Source organism: Carassius carassius, chromosome 35 (assembly GCF_963082965.1).
Source record: "Carassius carassius chromosome 35, fCarCar2.1, whole genome shotgun sequence".
NCBI classification, from domain to species: domain Eukaryota; kingdom Metazoa; phylum Chordata; class Actinopteri; order Cypriniformes; family Cyprinidae; genus Carassius; species Carassius carassius.
Window position 1 is genome coordinate 22,705,775 of NC_081789.1, and position 20,644 is coordinate 22,726,418.

The window sequence follows — 20,644 nt, forward strand, 5'->3', positions numbered from 1 at the left end:
AGTTCAGCTTAATTATGCTCTGGGATTGTTAGAGATGTGTTTGTGCTTGTGTGTTACTGGGGTCATATAATCTTTCTTTGCATGTTAGTCTAGTCATATTTTGCAGTTTAGTTTTTCATGTAATTTTCTATCCATTCTCCTCCTGTTGAGATTTAAACATGCCCTTTATTGCTGCTGCTTCTGAGTAAACACTCTCTTTGAGATAAACACTATTTTGCTGTGGGTTTGCAGGTTTTGCATCTGAAAGTTGCATCATGTTCTCATAGAATATCCAGTGCTTTTATTTCACAAGACCAAGGTCAATATGATTTCTTATGATGTAACACCTTTAATACTTATTTCTGTGCATGTGTGCATGAGTACAGTATGTCTTTGTGCTGTAAGATGCTGTAAAAATATATTGTTCAATGTTAGTTCATGTAAGTTAATAACAATTGAGACCTTATTGTAAGGTGTTACTGCTTAATTTTAGTTTAGACATTTAGTAAATGACTGCGTATGAGCTGTTTGTCACCTCAGTCTTTCTTATCATTGTTGTTCAGTCTTTTCTGACCTGCTGTCTTACAGTGGCTGATATGTGAAGCTCTCATTGATGTAGCAAATTCACTGTGAAATGAGAAACGTTCTCCTGTGTGCTTGTGTCAGTGAGTGAGATGTCTAAATGCATGCAGAAACAGACAGCTGTCTCATTTTTTTTTCAAACTGATTGCACTTTCTCTCAACGGGACATGAAGCTAATTACCTACAAGCTGACTGATGGGGAAAATCAGTGAATGAAATTAATAATTGTAAGAGTAATATCATCCATCTTTGGCAGCATCTCAGGGGAAGTAATTTAGACCTTGTTATACACGCAACAGGTGTCAATTAAAATGACTTACTGTAAGGCCATAGCTACAGATGCTGAGAGACGGTTTGAACATGAGCCCTGAAGCAGTGATTGCAGTGTTTTAGGGTGTATTATTGACACCCACCCATTGCTGAATATGTGTAGTGCGGAAAAGTACAATCCCCGCATGCATTGTCTCCTTTGAGCAATTAATTTTTCAATGATACTGAATATTCTTAAATATATTTTAAGCTTGTAGTCCAAGAATTGTGTCAGCTCTTTTATGTAATGTTGTAGCTACCTCAGATATGTCATTCACAAGTTCATTTCTTCATAAAATGCAGTAAAAAAGTAGTTTTCCCATTTTTTCCCCTTGTTTTAAATATTTTTGCTTCAATTTTTTTTTAGTTTGATTCATTCTATTGTATGCCTTATTTTTTTTGTTATTAATAAATATTTAATATTAATAATAATAATGATAACAATACTGATACTATGAATGAGTTATTATTTTAGTTATAACTACTAATATATATATATAATATATATATATATATATTTAAAAATTTTTTAATTAAATTTAAATCAATTTTAAAATTTATGCATTTAGCAGATGCTTTTATCCAAAGCGACTTACAGTGCATTCAGGCTATCAATTTTTATCTATCATGCGTTCCCGAGGAATCCAACCACTTATATATATATATATATATATATATATATATATATATATATATATATATATATAGTGTTCCTGTAGCTCAAGTGGTAGAGCGTTGCGTTAACAAGCGCAATATATATATATAGTTACAAATATATTTTATTTTGTTGTGCAGTCTTTGGTTCATGACTTGAAAAATAATTTTTCAAAAAGTCCTAGGAAGAAAATACATTTCCGGTTTCAAGGCTAAAAAAAGTGAGTGGTCACAGTTTTAAATACTGGAAAATATTTTTTTTATTTAATTTAATTTTGTAATTGCATCTGATAAAGTCCCTTTAATGACTGTAATATCAACATCTAAAGTATAAAGAACTTATAATATATATATATATATATAAAAATCTAAATCAGAAACAATACATATAAAACATGGCACATTAAATGATTAACATAACAAAACATTTATAATATACAGTCCCAAAGGTCCCTGCATTCATTTTCTTGTTTACGAGAAACCAGAAAGCAGCAACAACTGTCTGCGTGATAAACAGGCTCGTCACTCTATTCATATATTTAATCAATGACTAATGAGGCGATGAGTCAATTCTTATTTATCGGACATGCTGCGTTCCCACAAACTGACAAATATGTCAGGACACTCCCACACAGTTTACTAATATTTATCAGCACCGACAGGAGCCGCAAAGGTGGAGGACAATGTGCTGACGTATCACATCTGCTGCTATGCAAACAATTATTTAATCAGTGGAAAAATGTGTTTCCTGTGATCATCATTGTGTTTTTCGTCTTGTCAGGTGTCTGATGTGCGTGAAACACTTTCCTGATTTATCATCCTTCCTCTCAGAACTTGCAATTAGTGTATTTCCGATTAACAAGACAACCTGGAGTCAACTCTGCTGATGAAGAACTCTTCGGAGAGCACAGCCAATCAGAGCGCAGCTCCTCAGTGCCCCATAACCGTTACCTAGCGTGGGTCATTATCTGCTCTGATTTGCATGAGGTAATTGGCTATTTCTGTGATACGTAAAGCAAAATGGCTAATGAATTTATTTAGAAGAATTGGAGACCATCTACAGAGTGAAAAAATAAGGAAAATGAGTCGAAAAAATATATTCTAAAAACAGCCAAGCTACATTTACAAATACATTGTCTCTAAACGACATTCAACAGGGTTGTGAACCATTCATAACTGAATTTATATGTAAATTAAATAGCTGAATTTGGATTGCAGTAGCAAACAAGATGCCAAATTGCAATTTGAATTTAAAAGTAAGGAAGTGCATTAAATGATTTGGAATTTAAAGTCATATGTCATAAAAAGCCATAAAGTTTGAAGGTTTATAAGCCAGATAGATGGATTGATGTATAGAGAGAGAGATGGATAAAAGAGATGATAGATAGATAGATAGATAGATAGATAGATAGATAGATAGATAGATAGATAGATAGATAGATAGATAGATATACAACAAATGACACTTGACAGCAGTAATATTTTTTTTTTCATTAGCCATGGTAATTATTATAATGAAAAGTCCAGAGTAGAATTTTGCAACCTTCACAGCATGAAAATCAAACAGCGACTTAATTTCTCCCTCATTTTACCCTCTGACCAGCTCTCATTTATTCCCCATCAGCGGCCCCTGCGCTCCAATCAACATAATCTGTTTCAGTTTGACCCACATCTACAGCCAAACAATAAGTCTTGACTGAGATTTTGTCTTTTTCTCCTGTTGTGAAACAAATTAGAAATAACTCAATCCGCTGAACATCAGGCGGCCCGGATAGATGTATTAACGTAATTTCCATGAGCACCACTGGAGATTCCCGACAACCGCTGGCCAGGTCTCATTAAATTAACATGATAATGTCCCATTCTAATTTACAATTACTCCCTACCATCAAAATGATGCTATTGAGCCCCGGATCCACCCTGCTGTCATTGAAAATCAATGATGTAACGTTTGCTTGAGCTCACAAGAGGTGCAATTAACTGATCACATTATCCTAAAAAAAAACTCATTCCAGCTAATACAGTGTTTATCTTGGTCCTCTGAAGGATTCTCAGTGAACTTAAGGAGCAAACAGTACATGATCCGTGCACTATTGGGAAAATCACTATTACAGTTACTCATACTTGGGGTTAAGGGTTTGAACAAACCCCTGGGATGATGTGGGATGTGTTCAGAAAGTATTTGTTTATATGCCAGATTGTGGGACTTGTTGCCCTTATATCTAAATGTTTTGGATAATTTTTGAAAGAAAAATTTTAATTAATAATTTATTAAGGAAAGATACATTAACTGGATCAAAAGTGGCATTAAAGGGGTCATCTGATGCTTTTGTTTAAGATCTTTTTTTTGTGTGTGTATTTGGTGTAACAGAATATGTTAACATGTTGTAATGTTCAAAAAACACATTATTTTTCAAGTACTGTACATTATTGTAGGTCCTCTATGCCTCGCCTCTCTCAAACATATTGTTTTCTACAAAGTCCCTCTTTCCGACAAGCACAGTCTGCTCTGATTGGCCAACTGACCCAGTGCATTGTGAAAGACAGTTAATAATGTCCTTAGTTTTACCATCAGTTCAAGCCTGAAAGGGGAACAGAGTCACGTGACAGACACAGTGATGAAGCTCCTACTTAATGTGTTTGCAGTACACAAGCCACGGACGGTTAATACAGCTGACTCTGTGATGTGATGTGACCCTGTCTCTCTCTCTCTCTCTCTCTCTCACATGCACACACACACACACACGTGTAAAAACTCCGCATTTAAACACTCAATAGCAATTACTTACACTAATAACAAAATATATTTACAACAATAGCTGATTCAGAAGTGCCAGATTGTCGTAGCAAATACAATGCGTTGCTGTTCTTTTGTAAGTATTCTTAAAGATTCCTAAATGCATCTACTTTGGGAAGGCCAAATAAAGTGCTTTTGCTTTCTCCTCGATACACACAGCATCTCCCTGACATGACTGCTTGAACACTAACTGCAGTTACTGAAAACAGGCCTTCTTCCTTTGCGTGAACATTTGAGCGGCATTACAAAAATCTTCCCACATAGTGATGTAGACATGTGGGGGGTGTTTGAATGAGCCGTTTTAGGGGGGTGTGGTAGAGTCTTAACATTGATGAAGAATATCTCTGGATTTGAAACTTTAGTCTTTGCAACTTTACAGATCTTCTTCATGCACCAAGAGCTTGCAACACCTCAAAAAGAAAGGAAAAATTGAAATCACATCATACAGTATGACCCCTTTAAAGACCTTTACATTGTCACAAAAGAAATTCTATATATTTTTAAATAGTTATTTTTATTGTACAGTATTCATTTTAACTAAGCAAGGATGAATTAAATTCATTCAAAGTGACAGCAAAGACTTTTACATTGTTACAAAAAAGTTTTTTTAACTTTATATTCATCAAAGAATCCAGGAGAGGTATCTGTTTTCAGCATTGATAATAATAATCAATGTTTCTTATATATTTAAATCATTTCTCAAGGATCATTTAACACTAAAGACTGGAGTAATGAAGCTGAAAATCAGCTTTGCATCACATGAATAAGTAACGTTTTGAAATATATTCAAATAGAAAGCAGTCATTTTAATTTGTATTATCTCTGTCTGTTTGTCTGTCTGTCTGTCTGTATGTATCATTAGGATATTAATTAAAGATCATGTTCCATGAAAAATATTTTCCTAACTTAAATACAGTATATCAAAACTTAATTTTTGTTTAGTAATATGCATTGCTAAGAACTTCAAGCCAACTTAGGCGATTTTCTCAATAATTTGATATTTTTTGCAACCTCCAGATTTTCAAATATTTGTCTCTCAACCTAATATTGTCATATCAAACCATACATCAATGAAAGGCATATTTATTCAGCTTTCAGATGATGTATAAACCTTAATTTAACCCTGTGGTCCAGGGTAAGCGTAGGAGGCTTAAATGTAAATAAAAGCCATCATAATATCCAGATATGAAACGCATGTTAATGCCAGGTAAAAGGTGGGCCATAAAGACTTGACGGCTGTGTCTTTTAACTCAGCCCAGTAAGATACCTCCCAGAAAAAAACCCAGAATGCCCAAAAACAACGCTCTGGCAAACACCTTAGCATCAAGTGCAAGAAGGGTAGGCATCATTTTTTTTCCATCCAAGAAAATATAAAAATCTAGTTCATTTATTCACAGTTGATTATGTACTATAATTAACATTGTGCCCAGCAAAAAACATCCCATTAAACATTGTGTCAAAGCAAGTAAAAAAAACAGGAAAGAACACGTTCCCTAAAAAGCATTCCATCCATCTGTTCGCTGTCCTCTTTTATACTGTGATATATTTTATCCCTCCCTATTTACTTTATGTCCATACGTTCCAAGAATAAAGAGTTCACATGACTCTCAAATGAGATTTGCTCATTAGGAGTTACAGCAGTCTAGTGCCCCACAGGTCTAAAACTGCTCATTTAATTTCATCTCTATCATTTCTCTCTCTCTGTCCTTTAATTGCTGTCTCTTCCAAGGTCTTCTCTCTCTGTATCTGCTCCCCTGACTCTAATTGTATGGATATTTCTGGCTACGGATTAGCATCGAGTCTGTGGTAGCCTTGACTGCTAGATTTCAAATGATTAAATAATTACCAGAATTGCATAAAAACTGTTTTTTGACTCATGCATTGACGCAAAGAAGTGATAATAGTTTCTGAGGTGTCTGTCTGTTATGGAAGCTTGTTTCCACAATGGGATAAAAATTGACGTTTATATCTCACAATTCAGACTCATATATAAACTCAGAATTGTGTGTTATAAACTCTTTTTAAGAATTTTTAAGATTGTTTAAAAAGATTTAAAAAAATGTTAAGAGAAGCCTGAATTGTGAAATATAGACTTGCAATTTTAAGGAAAAATTGTCAGAATGTTCAATTCAGTCAGAATTCAGATAAAAACAAAACCAACAACAACAACAACAAAACATTCTTTGCAGTCGTAAGTCTTAAAAAAAAACTGAATTGAGATAAAACGTTGCAATGACATTTTATTTATTCATTCGTTTGACAATCTTCCATAGTCTGTTGGTGCAGCTCCAATGCTCAGATCTATTTAATAAACTTTTCTGAAGTAGTAGTTGGAGTTTAACATAACTTATGTAACCATTTTGTAGGATAGGTTGTTTTCATGCATGTTCGAAATGTTTAGAACTCTTGATACTTTTAAACCACCAGCTAAAGAAAAGTCTATATTCTGTCAGTACTGTTTGTTCCCTGAAGGTCTTTGGAGTCATCTCTATACTCCTTAAAACTAATATGCTTAAAAGTACAGCCACTTCTGAAGCGATGGCTCCTTCACAGACCATTGCACATCAAGAGTGCAGGTCAGCTTCAATAAATCCCTTGTACATAAAATACAATATTTTTCGACTTTTTTTATAAAACATTATTTTTTATCTTTTCACCCTTCTAAATAAAGTACAGAGCAATGAACCAGTGTTCAAGTATTTGAACACTTAAGCAATACTTGAAAATACATGATTGTCATTGTGTTAGATAACACATATCTGCAAACAAATGATGCTAGAATTTCTCTGACTTAAGTGGTGTCAAGGTGATTTCATCACTTTTACTATGAGTATGTTGCACAAGCATTTAACAGGAACTTTTTCAATGTACTTCAGTAGAATCGTACTTTCTTTGAAATGTTATTATCTACAGTATGCCATTTCTAAACTGTTACCTACATGTTCAAATACCTCCCAGGGATTACTGATAATGTGTGTGTGTCTGTCTGTGTGTGTGTGTGTGTGTATGTATGTATATATATATATATATATATATATATATATATATATATATATATACAGTACAGACCAAAATTTGGACACATTTCTCATTCAAAGAGTTTTCTTTATTTTCATGACTATGAAATTGTAGATTCACACTGAAGGCATCAAGGGCTATTTGACCAAGAAGGAGAGTGATGGGGTGCTGCGCCAGATGACCTGTCCTCCACAGACACCGGACCTGAACCCAATCGAGATGGTTTAGGGGTGAGCTGGACCGCAGACAGAAGGCAAAAGGGCCAACAAGTGCTAAGCATCTCTCGGGGAACTCCTTCAAGACTGTTGAAGACCATTTCAGGTGACTACCTCTTGAAGCACATCAAGAGAATGCCAAGAGTGTGCAAAGCAGTAATCAAAGCAAAAGGTGGCTACTTTGAAGAACCTACAATATGACATATTTTCAGTTGTTTCACACTTTTTTGTTATGTATATAATTCCATATATAATTCCACATGTGTTAATTCATAGTTTTGTTGCCTTCAGTGTGAATCTACAATTTTCATAGTCATGAAAATAAAGAAAACTCTTTGAATGAGAAGTTGTGTCCAAACTTTTGGTCTGTACTGTATATATCTGTCCCATTTTACACTTCTGGAACACAGTTGATTTATTTTATTGTATTTTTAGTTCTATCAAATCAATCTTTTAAACACAGGTTTTACATCTATCCTCTAATACATGATATAAATTAGTTGTAGTAGAAGGACAATTTAGTAAAAAGCCAAGTATTTAATTCAGTAAACAACCTATCTTAATCATACAATGCTTAATATTTTTTCCTCACACTTTCTAATTTGGGAGTCCCTCGCATACTTACTAATACAGTATAACACAATAACAGTATATCATAATTTAAAATGCTGTTTTAAGGTACAGTATGTATATTAATTTCTTCAGTGCATTGTGTGTTTAAGGGAAGTTATCTGTACACTCATTTCTTATTTGGAACAGATTTGGTTACAATAGCTTTCTATGTTTCTTCTCTTTTCTAAGAGTGAAAGTATTACGAAATTTTATTCTACCCCGCCACAAACCAAAGGAAATGCTGACTCCATTGAGTGCTATTAATTGCTTTCCCATTCATTCTTCTGATCTCCCGAAAAGATTAGATTGTAGTGCTTTGTCAGATGGCCGTGTTATTAATTATAATTCCACTGCAATTTCGGTGAAGGAAATTATATTTCTGAGAGATTCATCTGAAATACAATAAGAGCTCTGGGCATATTGTGCATTAGAAGTGAAACGTATTAACCTGTTTAGGGCCTGTTTAGACACTCTACAGCAGTTGATTTTTTTTTCTCCAGGTTGGAAACCACAGGAGATTACTCAACCCAGTTATTTCCAAAACACCTCTGACATGTTTGGAAGGTGTTTAGAGATCATAAACTTACAAGTGCATGAACTCTTTGTGTGTTTAACCCTCAGCTGGTTCAGAGCCACCAGGGTAATGACGAGAAACACACCTGCTGAAGATGAAACTCAATCAGATGCAGCACTTGGTATGTTTTTCAATGAGTGTCTTATATGTTGTTGACCTGTTTCTCCCACAAAGCTTCATATGGCTTCAAATCACTTGGAATATAGTGCACAAGTGATATGGACTACTTCTATGGTGCTTTTTATTTTTTAAACATTTTTCAGCATGACAGCCACGCTGATGGTTCCATGTAGAACTATTCACATCGATGGAAACTTTCCACACACAAAAATAAAGTTTCCCCATGAAGAATCAATTTAAGTTCCTCTTTCCTATTTTTTCTTAGTGTAATGAACATTTAAAAGATCTAAAGAATCTTATCCACTATAAAGAATCTTCTTCTAGAATGGAAATATTCCATGGAAGTTAAGGTTCTTTTATAATGGTTCTTTATTGGCATTGATTCCATGAAGAATGAAGGTTATACAGGTTTGAAACAGCTTGAGGGTTCTTGATAGTAATGAGAAAGTTTTAGATCACCTCATTGTTCCTGAAACTTGTATTACTTTGTATCCTGTCCTTTCATTCATCCCTAATTCTCACTTTTTTCCCACCATCATTATTTTTCTCTGTATCTCTCTCTCTGTTCTAAGTAAGCTAAATGTTTCAGCAGCTACCATCTCTGTAGCAGGTTAAATTAGCCAGAAATGATCACTCATGGGAGCTGAGGGAATGCGGCAGGATGTGTAAAACAGACCGAGGAAGAATCCCAGTACCTGGAAACACAGGCCGGATTCTTTAGAAAGACAGCTGATGTAGGTATATAAATGTACACCTCCGTTATAGTGTTTGTGTTTGGCGCTGATTTATGTCTAGCATTCAAGTGAACCATGCCGTGTATTGATTAGTTCCCAGAGAACATGTTTCCAGCCTGTAGGCCTCCAGTTAAATGCTGATCATTAAAGCTACAACAAAGGTTAGAACCATTAGCAGGGCCACATGCAGTATTGCACAAGTCTCTGAGTGGACTAATCAGTTACTGGTTTAATCAGGTTTTCTTTTCTAATGCATTGAGTAAGTCAGTAGATATTTCGGATGTTTAGACTTTGCAGGTGTCATTGAGTGCAAAATGCTTGAACTTGAAGGGAACCTGTGAGTAGAGTCTGTAGTTATTGCATGTTTAGGCAAAGTAATGACTTGACAGCATAATGAACATATAATTATAGTAAATAATAGAGAAAATATTCATCCCAGCTAACAAAAAAATGTTCTAACATTTTTTGGTAATGTTCCATTTAAGCTATATATTTTTTGTTTTTGTACAAGAACAACATAAAAGTCAAATAATTAATTCAGGAAACAGCATGACTTGATAATACAATGCTTATTCTCATTTATTTTTTCACACTTTCTCACTTGGGAATGGCATCAAAAATGTTTGAAAACCCTACTAATATAATTACTAGCATAACAAAATAAGCATTATAAAGTGCTATTTTATGCTTTGGATATATTTTTGTTTCTTCCTTACATTGTTTGTTTTAAGGAAGTTATTTGTAAAGACGTTTTCTTTCTTATTTTTTGGAAGAGATAGTAGCTTCCTGTTAGCTAGGATTAGACTTATTATACAACAAGTGATAAAGGTATACTTTATTTTAATTAATACATTTAACATAATAACTGAATCTATGAAACCAGTATGACTAAGATGTGAAGTATATGAACAAAAATAAAATGGGGCATTTTCAGATTCAAATCTGTAACTTTATGTTCATTTTATTGTGTGCATTTCCAATATGTCATGAAATATGTCAGATTTTTCACAAAATGTATGAATTCATACAAACCAGTTTGTACGTATTTGTATGTATTAGCCTCGTTGTAAAATATGTGTGATTTGCGAAATCTTTTTTACTTTGTGTAATGTCTGTTAATTTGTAAAACCTGTAAAAGAGAGAGACAATATTTCTGTCTCAAGTAAGCTGAACGCAGTACTTCTATTTGTGAATGATTCAGTATTTTAACAAATTGTAGACAAAAACTGAGTTAAAAGCATTTGTTTGTCTTTGTTGTCATTCGCAGGATGTTTAAACCGATTTTCTGGATTCTTAGTAGATTTTTAATCACACACATACATTTTATAGACTTGTTTTGGACGTAAATGAGGAGTGTTTTTTATAATTTTAACAAGTGATTCAATGACTCATTTGTGGAGAATTGTGGTATAAAAAACAACTGCAAAAGTCACTTGTCGCCACCTACTGGTAAAATAAGGAAACAAGCTAAAAGGGTCAGTGAACAAATCTTTTTGCTGAACTGATTCAAAAGAATTCAAAATGGTTATTTTGCATTTTTATCCTGTATTGTCGAAAAAAACAAAACAACACATTATTATTTGTCAGGAAATTAAAGAGTACAATTAGCATTGTTGTATTGCAGTAGAATTCCACACAGTAATCTCTTTGTTGTACTGCATATTTCGGAAAAAGTAGTAGGTCATGCAGTTAAGTCTATTCAAAAAAAAAAAACATAGCATGAGTTTGTGGTAAGATTTGTACAGATGTAAGGTATTTTGACAGCCTCCATATTATGTTTGTGTATAGAGTCTATAGGTTATGCCGTCTGTTGGTAGCGTGTGTGGGTGTTTGCTGTTTTTTCTTAGCGATCTTGTGATATTTCAGAAATAGTCAGTAAGCGTGGAGAGTAGAATGAACCCCATGAGCAAGTCAATATTCTGAGAAATGGAGCTAATTTCTTCCTGCAGTTCGAATCACTTTAGCACAGTCCGACTAATGAGGATAATGAGCTCTCACTAAAGTTGTGGCTCCTAGCTGGGCTGCATCCATGCACATCTGCCTGGAGACACCCATAATGACATTATGAATCAATGTTTCTGAAAATCTCATATCTAATGTTATTTAGAAGAACACTAAGTGCTTTAATTAAAAGGATTTTGTAATTATGGCAACATATTTACAACCTATTTAAATGAATCACATTATGAAATGGAAGGTTTTCATATTAAAAAAAAAATTATTTGGCAACATCTTGTAAAGCTTATTGTCTTAATTTCTTTATTCAGAAATATTAGTTTTGAGTGTGTGTTAATAGTTGCTTTATTATCATATTTTATACATGATAAAATATCTGACTGTTTATTTTTTTATTAAGTCTTCATTGTCAATTAGTTTTAGTTTAGTTTTTATACTGTAGTTTGTTTTAGTTTGTTTGAGTTTTCTAGTTTCTGTGTATTGTTTTGAATGTGTGTGTGCACAAATATTTTTGATACCATTTTTTTGAGCAAATGTTTTTAAAATTTTAATTTAAAATAGTTCTGAATTTTTAATTTAGTTTTCATTTCTATCTGTTTTTATTTAGCTCAGTTATAATTAGTTTGTACATTTTATTCTGTTTTAGTTTTCTAAGTTTTCTGTATATTTAGATTTGTGTGTGTGTGTGAATATTTTTAAACGAATATTTTATCATTTTATACTTTCTGAATGTATCATTTTGTATACTTTCTGAGTTTTTATTTCTATTTTATTTGTCATTTTATTTTTGTATTTAAATTTAAAGTTAGTTTTAGTTAAAAAAATGTATTTCCTTTTTTGGTGAATATTTTTGATGGAATTATTTGGTCAAATGTTTTCTACTTATTTTATACATTCTTTATTTTATACCTATTTTATAGTTTTTAGTTTTTTTATGCATATTTTATTTCTAAGTTGTTCTTTTTACAGAGGCAGTTATGTTTGGACTAAGAATGATAATGAATCAACCACAACAGAGTAAAAATGAGAATGCATGAAGATGGTACAGGTAGATGAACACAAAGATGCTCAGGGGAAATATGTTCAAATGTGTTTATTGATCAATGAAATGGATCGTCAACAGATACATCACAAATACAGGGCTACAGACAGAATGAAAAAGTTTAAACGCGTTTTTCAGACTTCATTTGTTTCCTTCATTTGGAATCGTTTAACATAATCAGGATGGAAAGACGATGCACATGACAATGAAGATGACTGAGATTAGCACAGATGCTAATGATTTGGAGGAACTGAGAAGTTAGTCTGGAGAATAAATGATACCATGTCGCAAAAGCAATCAGAAAACCACATCTTTGCTAAAGTTACAGAAACTGTAAACACGAATCAGGGTCTAGCACCAACAAGTTGCCAATGGGCGGCACAACCTTTGACACCTGACTTAGCTGAAGCTTAAGGCCTTCACAGAACACATAGGAAATATACATGAGCGTTTAACACCAATCCATGCAAGTGAATACATTACTCCTGCACGAACCATCATCAAATCAAGTGTAAATCCATAATGTCTAAACCTATATCAGCACCAAAAATCTACAGGATGACGCTCACCAGTGTAGGTCCAGTTAGCACCACAAGTCCTGTCGGCTAGACAGAAACCGCTAAGAGAGAGACCAGACTCACTGTTCACACACAACGACAGATTAGCTTCTTAGTGAATAAGCACACGCTCGTCCATTTATGATCAGCTAGTCAGATAGACAGCCAAAAAAAATGATTTAAATAGCAGATTTTTTTTTTGATGCTTAAGTATTTTTTTGCAGTTTAAATGGGATGAATTTAGAGACACAGCTTTACAGTGAATGTTTTAAAACACTGAGCTTTTGCTTGATCTTTTTAATGTAACATTTTCAGCATAAAATGCTCTTTATGAGGAATTGTCTTAAATTGCATTTATTCCACCACTGATTCCATCGAAAAACAAGTTCACCGCTTTTACGAAAATTTTAGTCAGATGACTATATTATTTTACTACTTAAATAAAAATTTATGTACACTACCATTCAAAAGTGTGGGGTTTGTCCGTTTTATTTATTATTTATTTATTTTTATATAATAAAAAAAATTGCAACTGTTTTTATAACTTAGATTACATCCCATATCTTGGACTTTGTTTCTTGCAATTTTGAGGAAAAAAAAAGACTAAATTGTGAAATATAAACTTGTAATTCAATTTTTTTCTCTCAATTTTGAGTTTAAATCTCACTCAGTTCACTCAATTCAGATTTTTTTTCTCAGAATCCTAAATTTACATTACAACTTTTTTCATACAAAATTTTCGGTAACACTTTAGAATAGGTAACACCTATTAGTTGCTTATTAGCATGCATATTACTATACTATTAGCCATTTGTTAGTGCTAATTAAGAACATATTAATGCCTTATTCTACTTGACCTTATTCTACATCCCTAATCTTACCCAATACCTAAATCTAACAACTACCTTACTAACTATTAATAAGCAGCAAATTAAGAATGTATTGAGAGAAATGTCGTAGTTAATAGTTAACAAGTGTTACCTATTTTAAAGTGTTACCAAATTTTCTTTCTTTTTTTCACCACACAGTATTTTTTTTAATGTCATTGCAACATTTTATCTCACAATTCAGACTTTTCACAGAAATTACCTTTATATATTTTTTTTATTCTGTTCTGCAGAAACTGGCTTGCATAGCAATCGGATCAAAAGTGACTGTAAAGACTTAATGTCACAAATGTTTTACTATATGCTTAATTAGAAAACAATTATTTTAAAATGTAGTAATATTTCACAATATTAGAGTTTTCACTGTATTTGTATCATATAAATGAAGCCTTGGTCTTCTTTCATAACCATTACAAAGAAGTCTTACCAACTCAAGACTTCTGAATAGTAGTGTACTGTACATGCAATCAGATATTTTTGGCCTTACATTTGATCTTAACTAGTTGACTAGTCATTCAGTCGACCCACCGAGTTCTTGAATTTGAAAATATGTAGTTTCACACATCCCTATTATCAACATTGCTGGTTGGTTTAGAGTGATTAATGTTTAAAAAACAGTCACAGACAGTAATTCGGGTCATTTACAGTTTTAATCTCTCATCTCAGCCGTTATGCTTGCAGTAACTATGGCCGCAGTCATTTTGCTGAGCTAGATTTGAATTGGAACATAGATGGCAGTTGGATGGCTGACCTGACCTCATCCGCCATGCCAGCGCACCGACGGCCAATCAGAATGCACACGGGGCCGCGGCTGTCTCTGTTTTCTTTTGCACTTGGCGAGTTCTAAATGCCTCTGCCCACCTCTGTCTCATATTTTATGCTCTGATTCCTATCATACTAGCTAAATATAACCACAGGATACACACCACCTTTATGATACTTGGTTTTCTGGATTATTTAATGTTTGCCGTTTCCTCTCAGCTGTTCAAAGCTGACTTGTGTTTGTTCGGCTGGGATTCTGGGAAACGTTCAGATGCACTCATGTAAATGCACACATACATGCATATACACATTGAGAAAGAGAGATGATAGAACACTTACAAAATGTACTCTATGTGGTACATCAGATGGAAATACTATGGTACTTGTGAGGTATATCATGGTATCGGAACTCATATGTCATTGTAGTTACATGGTATTTCCATAAATGGGGTACATGTCCTTAATACAGTGCTACATTATCAGAATACCATGACAAAAAGTCAAAAACACTATGGTTATACCATGATAGGTGTTAAAAATACCATAGTAGTACTATGGTAAAATGATACCATGTATAAAATATCATGGCAATACCATGGTAAAATGTGTAAAATAGGTAGTGCTATGGTACATTTTCAATTTACCATTACCATGGTAAAATGTCCAAAATACCATAGTATTATAGTATAGTATGCCATAGTATAGTATAGTATGCCATAGTATTATAATGCTACCATGTACCTTACTAACAGTTCCATGGTAAAATGTCCAAAATACCATGGTATAATGTTCAGTGCCATGGTAGTACCGTGGTTGAATGTCCAGAATACTATAGTAAATGCCATAGTAGTATCATGGTATTATGTTAAAATGTCCAAAATACCATAATACCCCAGTTCCATGTTCAGAACACCATGGTATTTGTACCATGGTAAAATGTCCAAAATACCATAGTAGATAACATAATAGTATCATGTTTAAATGCCCAAAATACCATAGTAAATAACATAATAGTATCATGATACAATGTCCAAAATACCATAGTACCATGGTACCATTTTGAAAGTGAAAGAAAGGCAGAAAAGTACTGTGGCAGTACCATGGTAATACCATAGTGTTTTGAGTATTTTGAGTGTTTTGATATTGTGTGGTACTAAATGATTACCAAAATAAAATACTATGCTATTACCATAGTATTTGTGTTAGTTGAAAGAGTAGATGTTTATATTTTCCCAGAGTGAATGCTGTGTGTGTATCATAAATGTGAACAAAGCGCTAAAAGGCATTTTAATCATATACTGATTAATTTATTAAGTCTGTCAGGACAATTTGTCCCAAACCAAGTCATGAAGTACATGAATTTGAAGAATATCCCATTTTTTTCTTTTTTTTTCTTAAAACAATGAAAATGGAAAAAAGAAAAAAATCTAGCTTCAATACAGACACACATTCAAACATCGCTTGCCAGAAACACGCATATGTTTTTTTTTAGATCATGTATGTTTTTTTCTTGTATCTAAAGAAACGTGCCAGATGACAGCTTAGCACTTTAAGTACCACTTTAAAGTTGAGGTTGAGACCATTTGATTTCAAATGTACCAAAAAATAAAGAAAGAAAAACGAACGTAAAAAATGCTAATGCAAGCAAATAACTTTGTTCAAACATCCGTTCGATGCAAAGGACCAATCTAGAGTCAGACTGCAAGACATGAACTGAACCGAAAGTTCTGACTCTGTAAAAAAATAAAATAAAATAAAAACACAAAGAAAACGTCCGATCCATTCGCAGAAACTTTCGATCACAAGCAAAGATGAAACGTTACATGATATATCCTTTATTTTCTTCTCGGTTGATAGTAAAGACACAGGACTGGATGTGAAGGCTTGCATACACTTTGAATCAAGCGCTGTCCTGAGTTGCTCTGGTGGTTCTAGTTCAAACAACAAGGTTCTCGAATCCCATCCAGACCTAAAAACAAGGCAGTCCGAAGGAGATGACATGCTCTGTCTCAGCAACCTTTCGGAAAAAGGGAAGAAACAAATTCTCAAATCTCTGTCTGTGTAAACACGACCAAACGTGAGCGTTAAGCACGATAAACGGTTCAAGCACTTCCTTTGCGTTGCAAATCTACCGTCAGACGGAAAAAACGCGATAAAGTATTCGTCGTTGCAGTGGCTTGGTCTTCCCTCTGTTTTGACTGATATGTTAGGCAGAGGTTTAAGGAGTCCTGCCCCATTCCAGTGTGGCCCCTGGCAAAAATGAGGTCTCAAATTGATCTCAAAGGGAGCAAAGCAATACTGCACTGCCGATCTGACAGGACAAACGAAGCGGTGCTCAAAAACAAACGAATAAGCGAAAACAAAAGCAACAATGCAATCCATAATTAAGGCTATTAAAAATATTGCAGAATATTTTGGCCCCTGTTTTTGAGACAGACTGCCACAACAGTCAAAATTTCCCCCACTACATATCACTGCAAAATATTTAGAGCAGGGAGGGAATAATAATAATAATAATAAAATCGTAAAAAGAAGAAAAAAGATCCTCTTTGGAGTCTTTATTTGGTTTGGGATGCTTTAAAGGGAATCGTAAATATTTCGGTTAAAAAATAAATAGATCGGAGTCAAGCTAAAATTCGCAAAGTAAAAGAAAACGCGACTCCTGCTGCATTTTCGTAAATTTTTTCATGTTTTCGGCGTGCACTTGTAAAACCTAAAGGTATAGCAATCAGCGATTTCCATGACAAATGGTGGCACTGGACGGTGCAATGCACCATGGGATTCTTGCAATCCCGCAAGTCCTACAGTGGGTGCACTGGGGCCAATGGGACAAGAGAAGGGAGTTTTGGAAGGAAATGCGCCCCTCGTCTCCTGGAGGGGGGAATCAAAGCAAAGGCCCCCGCTGTTCTCCTTGAGCGAGATGCAAGTCGAGAGCCAAAATTCGCAAGTTTAGGGTGTTTACGCCACCGTGTCTTGTTGCCGTGTGACTCACACCCACTCCTGCATGGAGCGTTTGCAGTACAGTATGTGTCGGGGCGTCCCCTTCCTCTTGAACTGAAAGACGGTGTAGATCAACACCAGCAGGCAGAGCGCCAGGACGCAGGGAATGACGATGGCAATGGCTTTGACCGTGCTGGCTTCATTGTCCAGTTTAATCACCACGTCCTCGTCCTCCGTAGGCTGCATGTCGGGGTCGATGGGCGTGAGGTCGCATCCCATGAAGTCTTTGAGGATAGAGCGAGGGTAGCCGGGCTCCACCCGCAGCCTGTGGTTGTTGAACTTCCAGTACTCTTTGTCCTTGTAGAAGTAAGTGAAACCTGCAAAGCATAGACACAGGAGACATTGTAAGTTGTTTTCATATTTAACCTGGATGTTTAATTTTAAATGTGCGTTTCCATCTATTTTTTACATTTTGTATACTTTTGTGGTCATCTAACAAGTAAGTCTTGTTAAGTATAGACTTTAGCAAACCTCAAAATAAATATCAGTTTTTTATTCGGTACATTATAATATAGTGATGCCTAAATTCACTTGTAGTATTTAAATTGATTCAGGGTTATTAACTAAAAACGATAAAATAATCTTTTATTATTTGAAATAAAACATTATTTTATCTGAAAAAAAAACTTTATCTTAAATATAATAATTAAAAAAACATTTTTATATCAGTAATTTGAATCAGCTAAAGTAGCTATCAAGGCAACATTTTTTTTTTCATTTTCATTCTCATTTTCATTTAGTTTAACTTCACATACTAAAATAACTATAAATAAACTGCTATAAAAATGTATATATATAAACAACTATACAAACATATTTAAAAAGCTAATAAAAATGTCAAAAGCACACAGCAAAAATACTAAAACTAAAATTAAAATAAGAACAGAAAAACTATAAAGACCTATTAGTTAATAGGTTAACCTATTAGTTAACCTATTAGTTAATATAAAATAACAAGTATATAAAAATGACAAACACATCTACACAATTACTAAAACTAATTAAAATTATAATGAGAACAGAAAAAAACTAAAACTAATAAAAATATTAACTAACATTATAAAATATATTATAAAATTAACAAATATGTATTTTAGATTTTTGTTTTAAAATTTCACAATTATATTTTATATCATTATATTTTATATATTTTTTGATCATTGGGGAAGTCGTGGCCTAGTGGTAAGAGAATTTGACTCCTAACCCTAGGGTTGTGAGTTTGAATCCCGGCAATACCACGACTGAGGTGCTCTTGAGCAAGGCATTGAACCCCCAACTGCTCCTGGGTGCCGCAGCATAAATAGCTGCCCACTGCTCCGGGTGTGTGTTCATGGTGTGTGTGTGTGTGTTCGCTGCCCTGGTGTGTGTGCACTTTGTATGGGTTAAATGCAGAGCACGAATTCTGAGTATGGGTCACCATACTTGGCTGAATGTCACGTCACTTCATTATCATTTTATGAAATATAAAATACATTAATTTTTAATTTGTTATCAAAATCTAAAAATATATTTATTTTTATGTAATTTAAAGTTTTATGTTTTTTGTTTTTTGTTTTTTAAAATCATTTTTCATATTTAGTATATATAATAAATATATGTAAAAGTGCATTTAAAAAGTTTTTCTTTAAATGACCAAAAAAACGTGACAAACAAATTTTATTTGTTTTGTTTTGTCCAAAGTGTCATCAGACCTGTCATCTATTTTTGGGTTGTCCAGGCCAACTGGCGTTGACATTAAGCCATGGTGCACATGTGGGTGATGCAAGTTCCAGTCTGAGATTAATCTTGATCTCACATCTCCCTGCTAATTTCCTATCACTCTCCACTAAATGTGTTGAACATAGATTCTAAATCCTGAAAAAAAAAATATTCCAGACTGGAAGAGGGTTTCAGTGTGATCTAAAAAGTGTGATCTGAAAGGCTTATCATAAGACCATGGGTTGTCGTAACATCGATACTTGCAGGACTAAAGTGCAGAAAAAAAAAACTATACTTTCCCATCTCCCCATGATCGGCTGGGCATGATGACACATAATTAGGGTCAATTTTCTCGACTCTGTATCACCCACAGAGTCCTTTTGGGTAACGTGCAGAGACAGGGCTAAAGAAAGCCCACAATCACTTTCAAAGTGTGGTTAGCCAAACAATTTCCCTGGAATATCAATCCACCCTTCACGCTCAGATGAACGCCTGCGTCCACGAGCAAACCTGGCAGCAGGGCTGGGTACAGATGGCATGTGCGTGGCTGTCGACCTGTGCGCCTGCAGCTATGGACTGAACTCATGCAAGACGTCCCCACCCCGAGAGCTCCTGCCAGAGACGTTCACACTCGCCCCGAAACACACAACCTATCAGAACTGTGCTCTTGTGCAGAATGAAAATAGGCCAGTGTAAACGAGAATGACACTGCTTCATAATGGACAGAAAAGATACAGAGTCAAATGCAAGAGGGTTTTAGATGCTGCATGATCTGTTTGTAGTTTAAATTAGTTTGCTAACGAGTCTTTATTTAAGTTTTGTATGTTTAGAATCTTTGTTGGTTTTTCCCTTTTTTATGTTGGTTCCAAATTCTTTCTCTGCAATTGTTGCTTTTTTCTTTTTATGAATGTAGTGGAGAAACGACATGAAATTATGGGAAGATGGTGAGGACATGAGGTTTGGAAATGTTGCAAGCGGGATTCAAACTCGTGTCGCCTGCATGAGCACCACATCACTAACAACTAGCTTAAAATGAATGTTTTGTCACCATAAAAGTGGTCTATGTGACTTGGGCACAATATTTCAAGTTTTTCTATGCATTCAAATTGGAAAAAAAAAAGTGAAAGTGAAAGTGAATACAGCCATAC

General features: G+C 34.2%; 1 protein-coding gene across 2 annotated transcripts in view; it reads right to left on the bottom strand.

The window, feature by feature from the left end:
• Positions 1-16,083: 16,083 nt before the first annotated feature.
• The window catches only part of LOC132116250 (matrix metalloproteinase-16-like), a 77,427-nt gene continuing 72,866 nt past the window's right edge, over positions 16,084-20,644 (bottom strand). For both annotated transcript variants that reach the window (XM_059524992.1, XM_059524991.1), the window contains one exon: positions 16,084-18,115. In XM_059524992.1, coding sequence (XP_059380975.1) covers positions 17,787-18,115 — 329 coding nt within the window. In that variant the 3' untranslated portion in view covers positions 16,084-17,786. The remainder of the gene's footprint in view (positions 18,116-20,644) is intronic.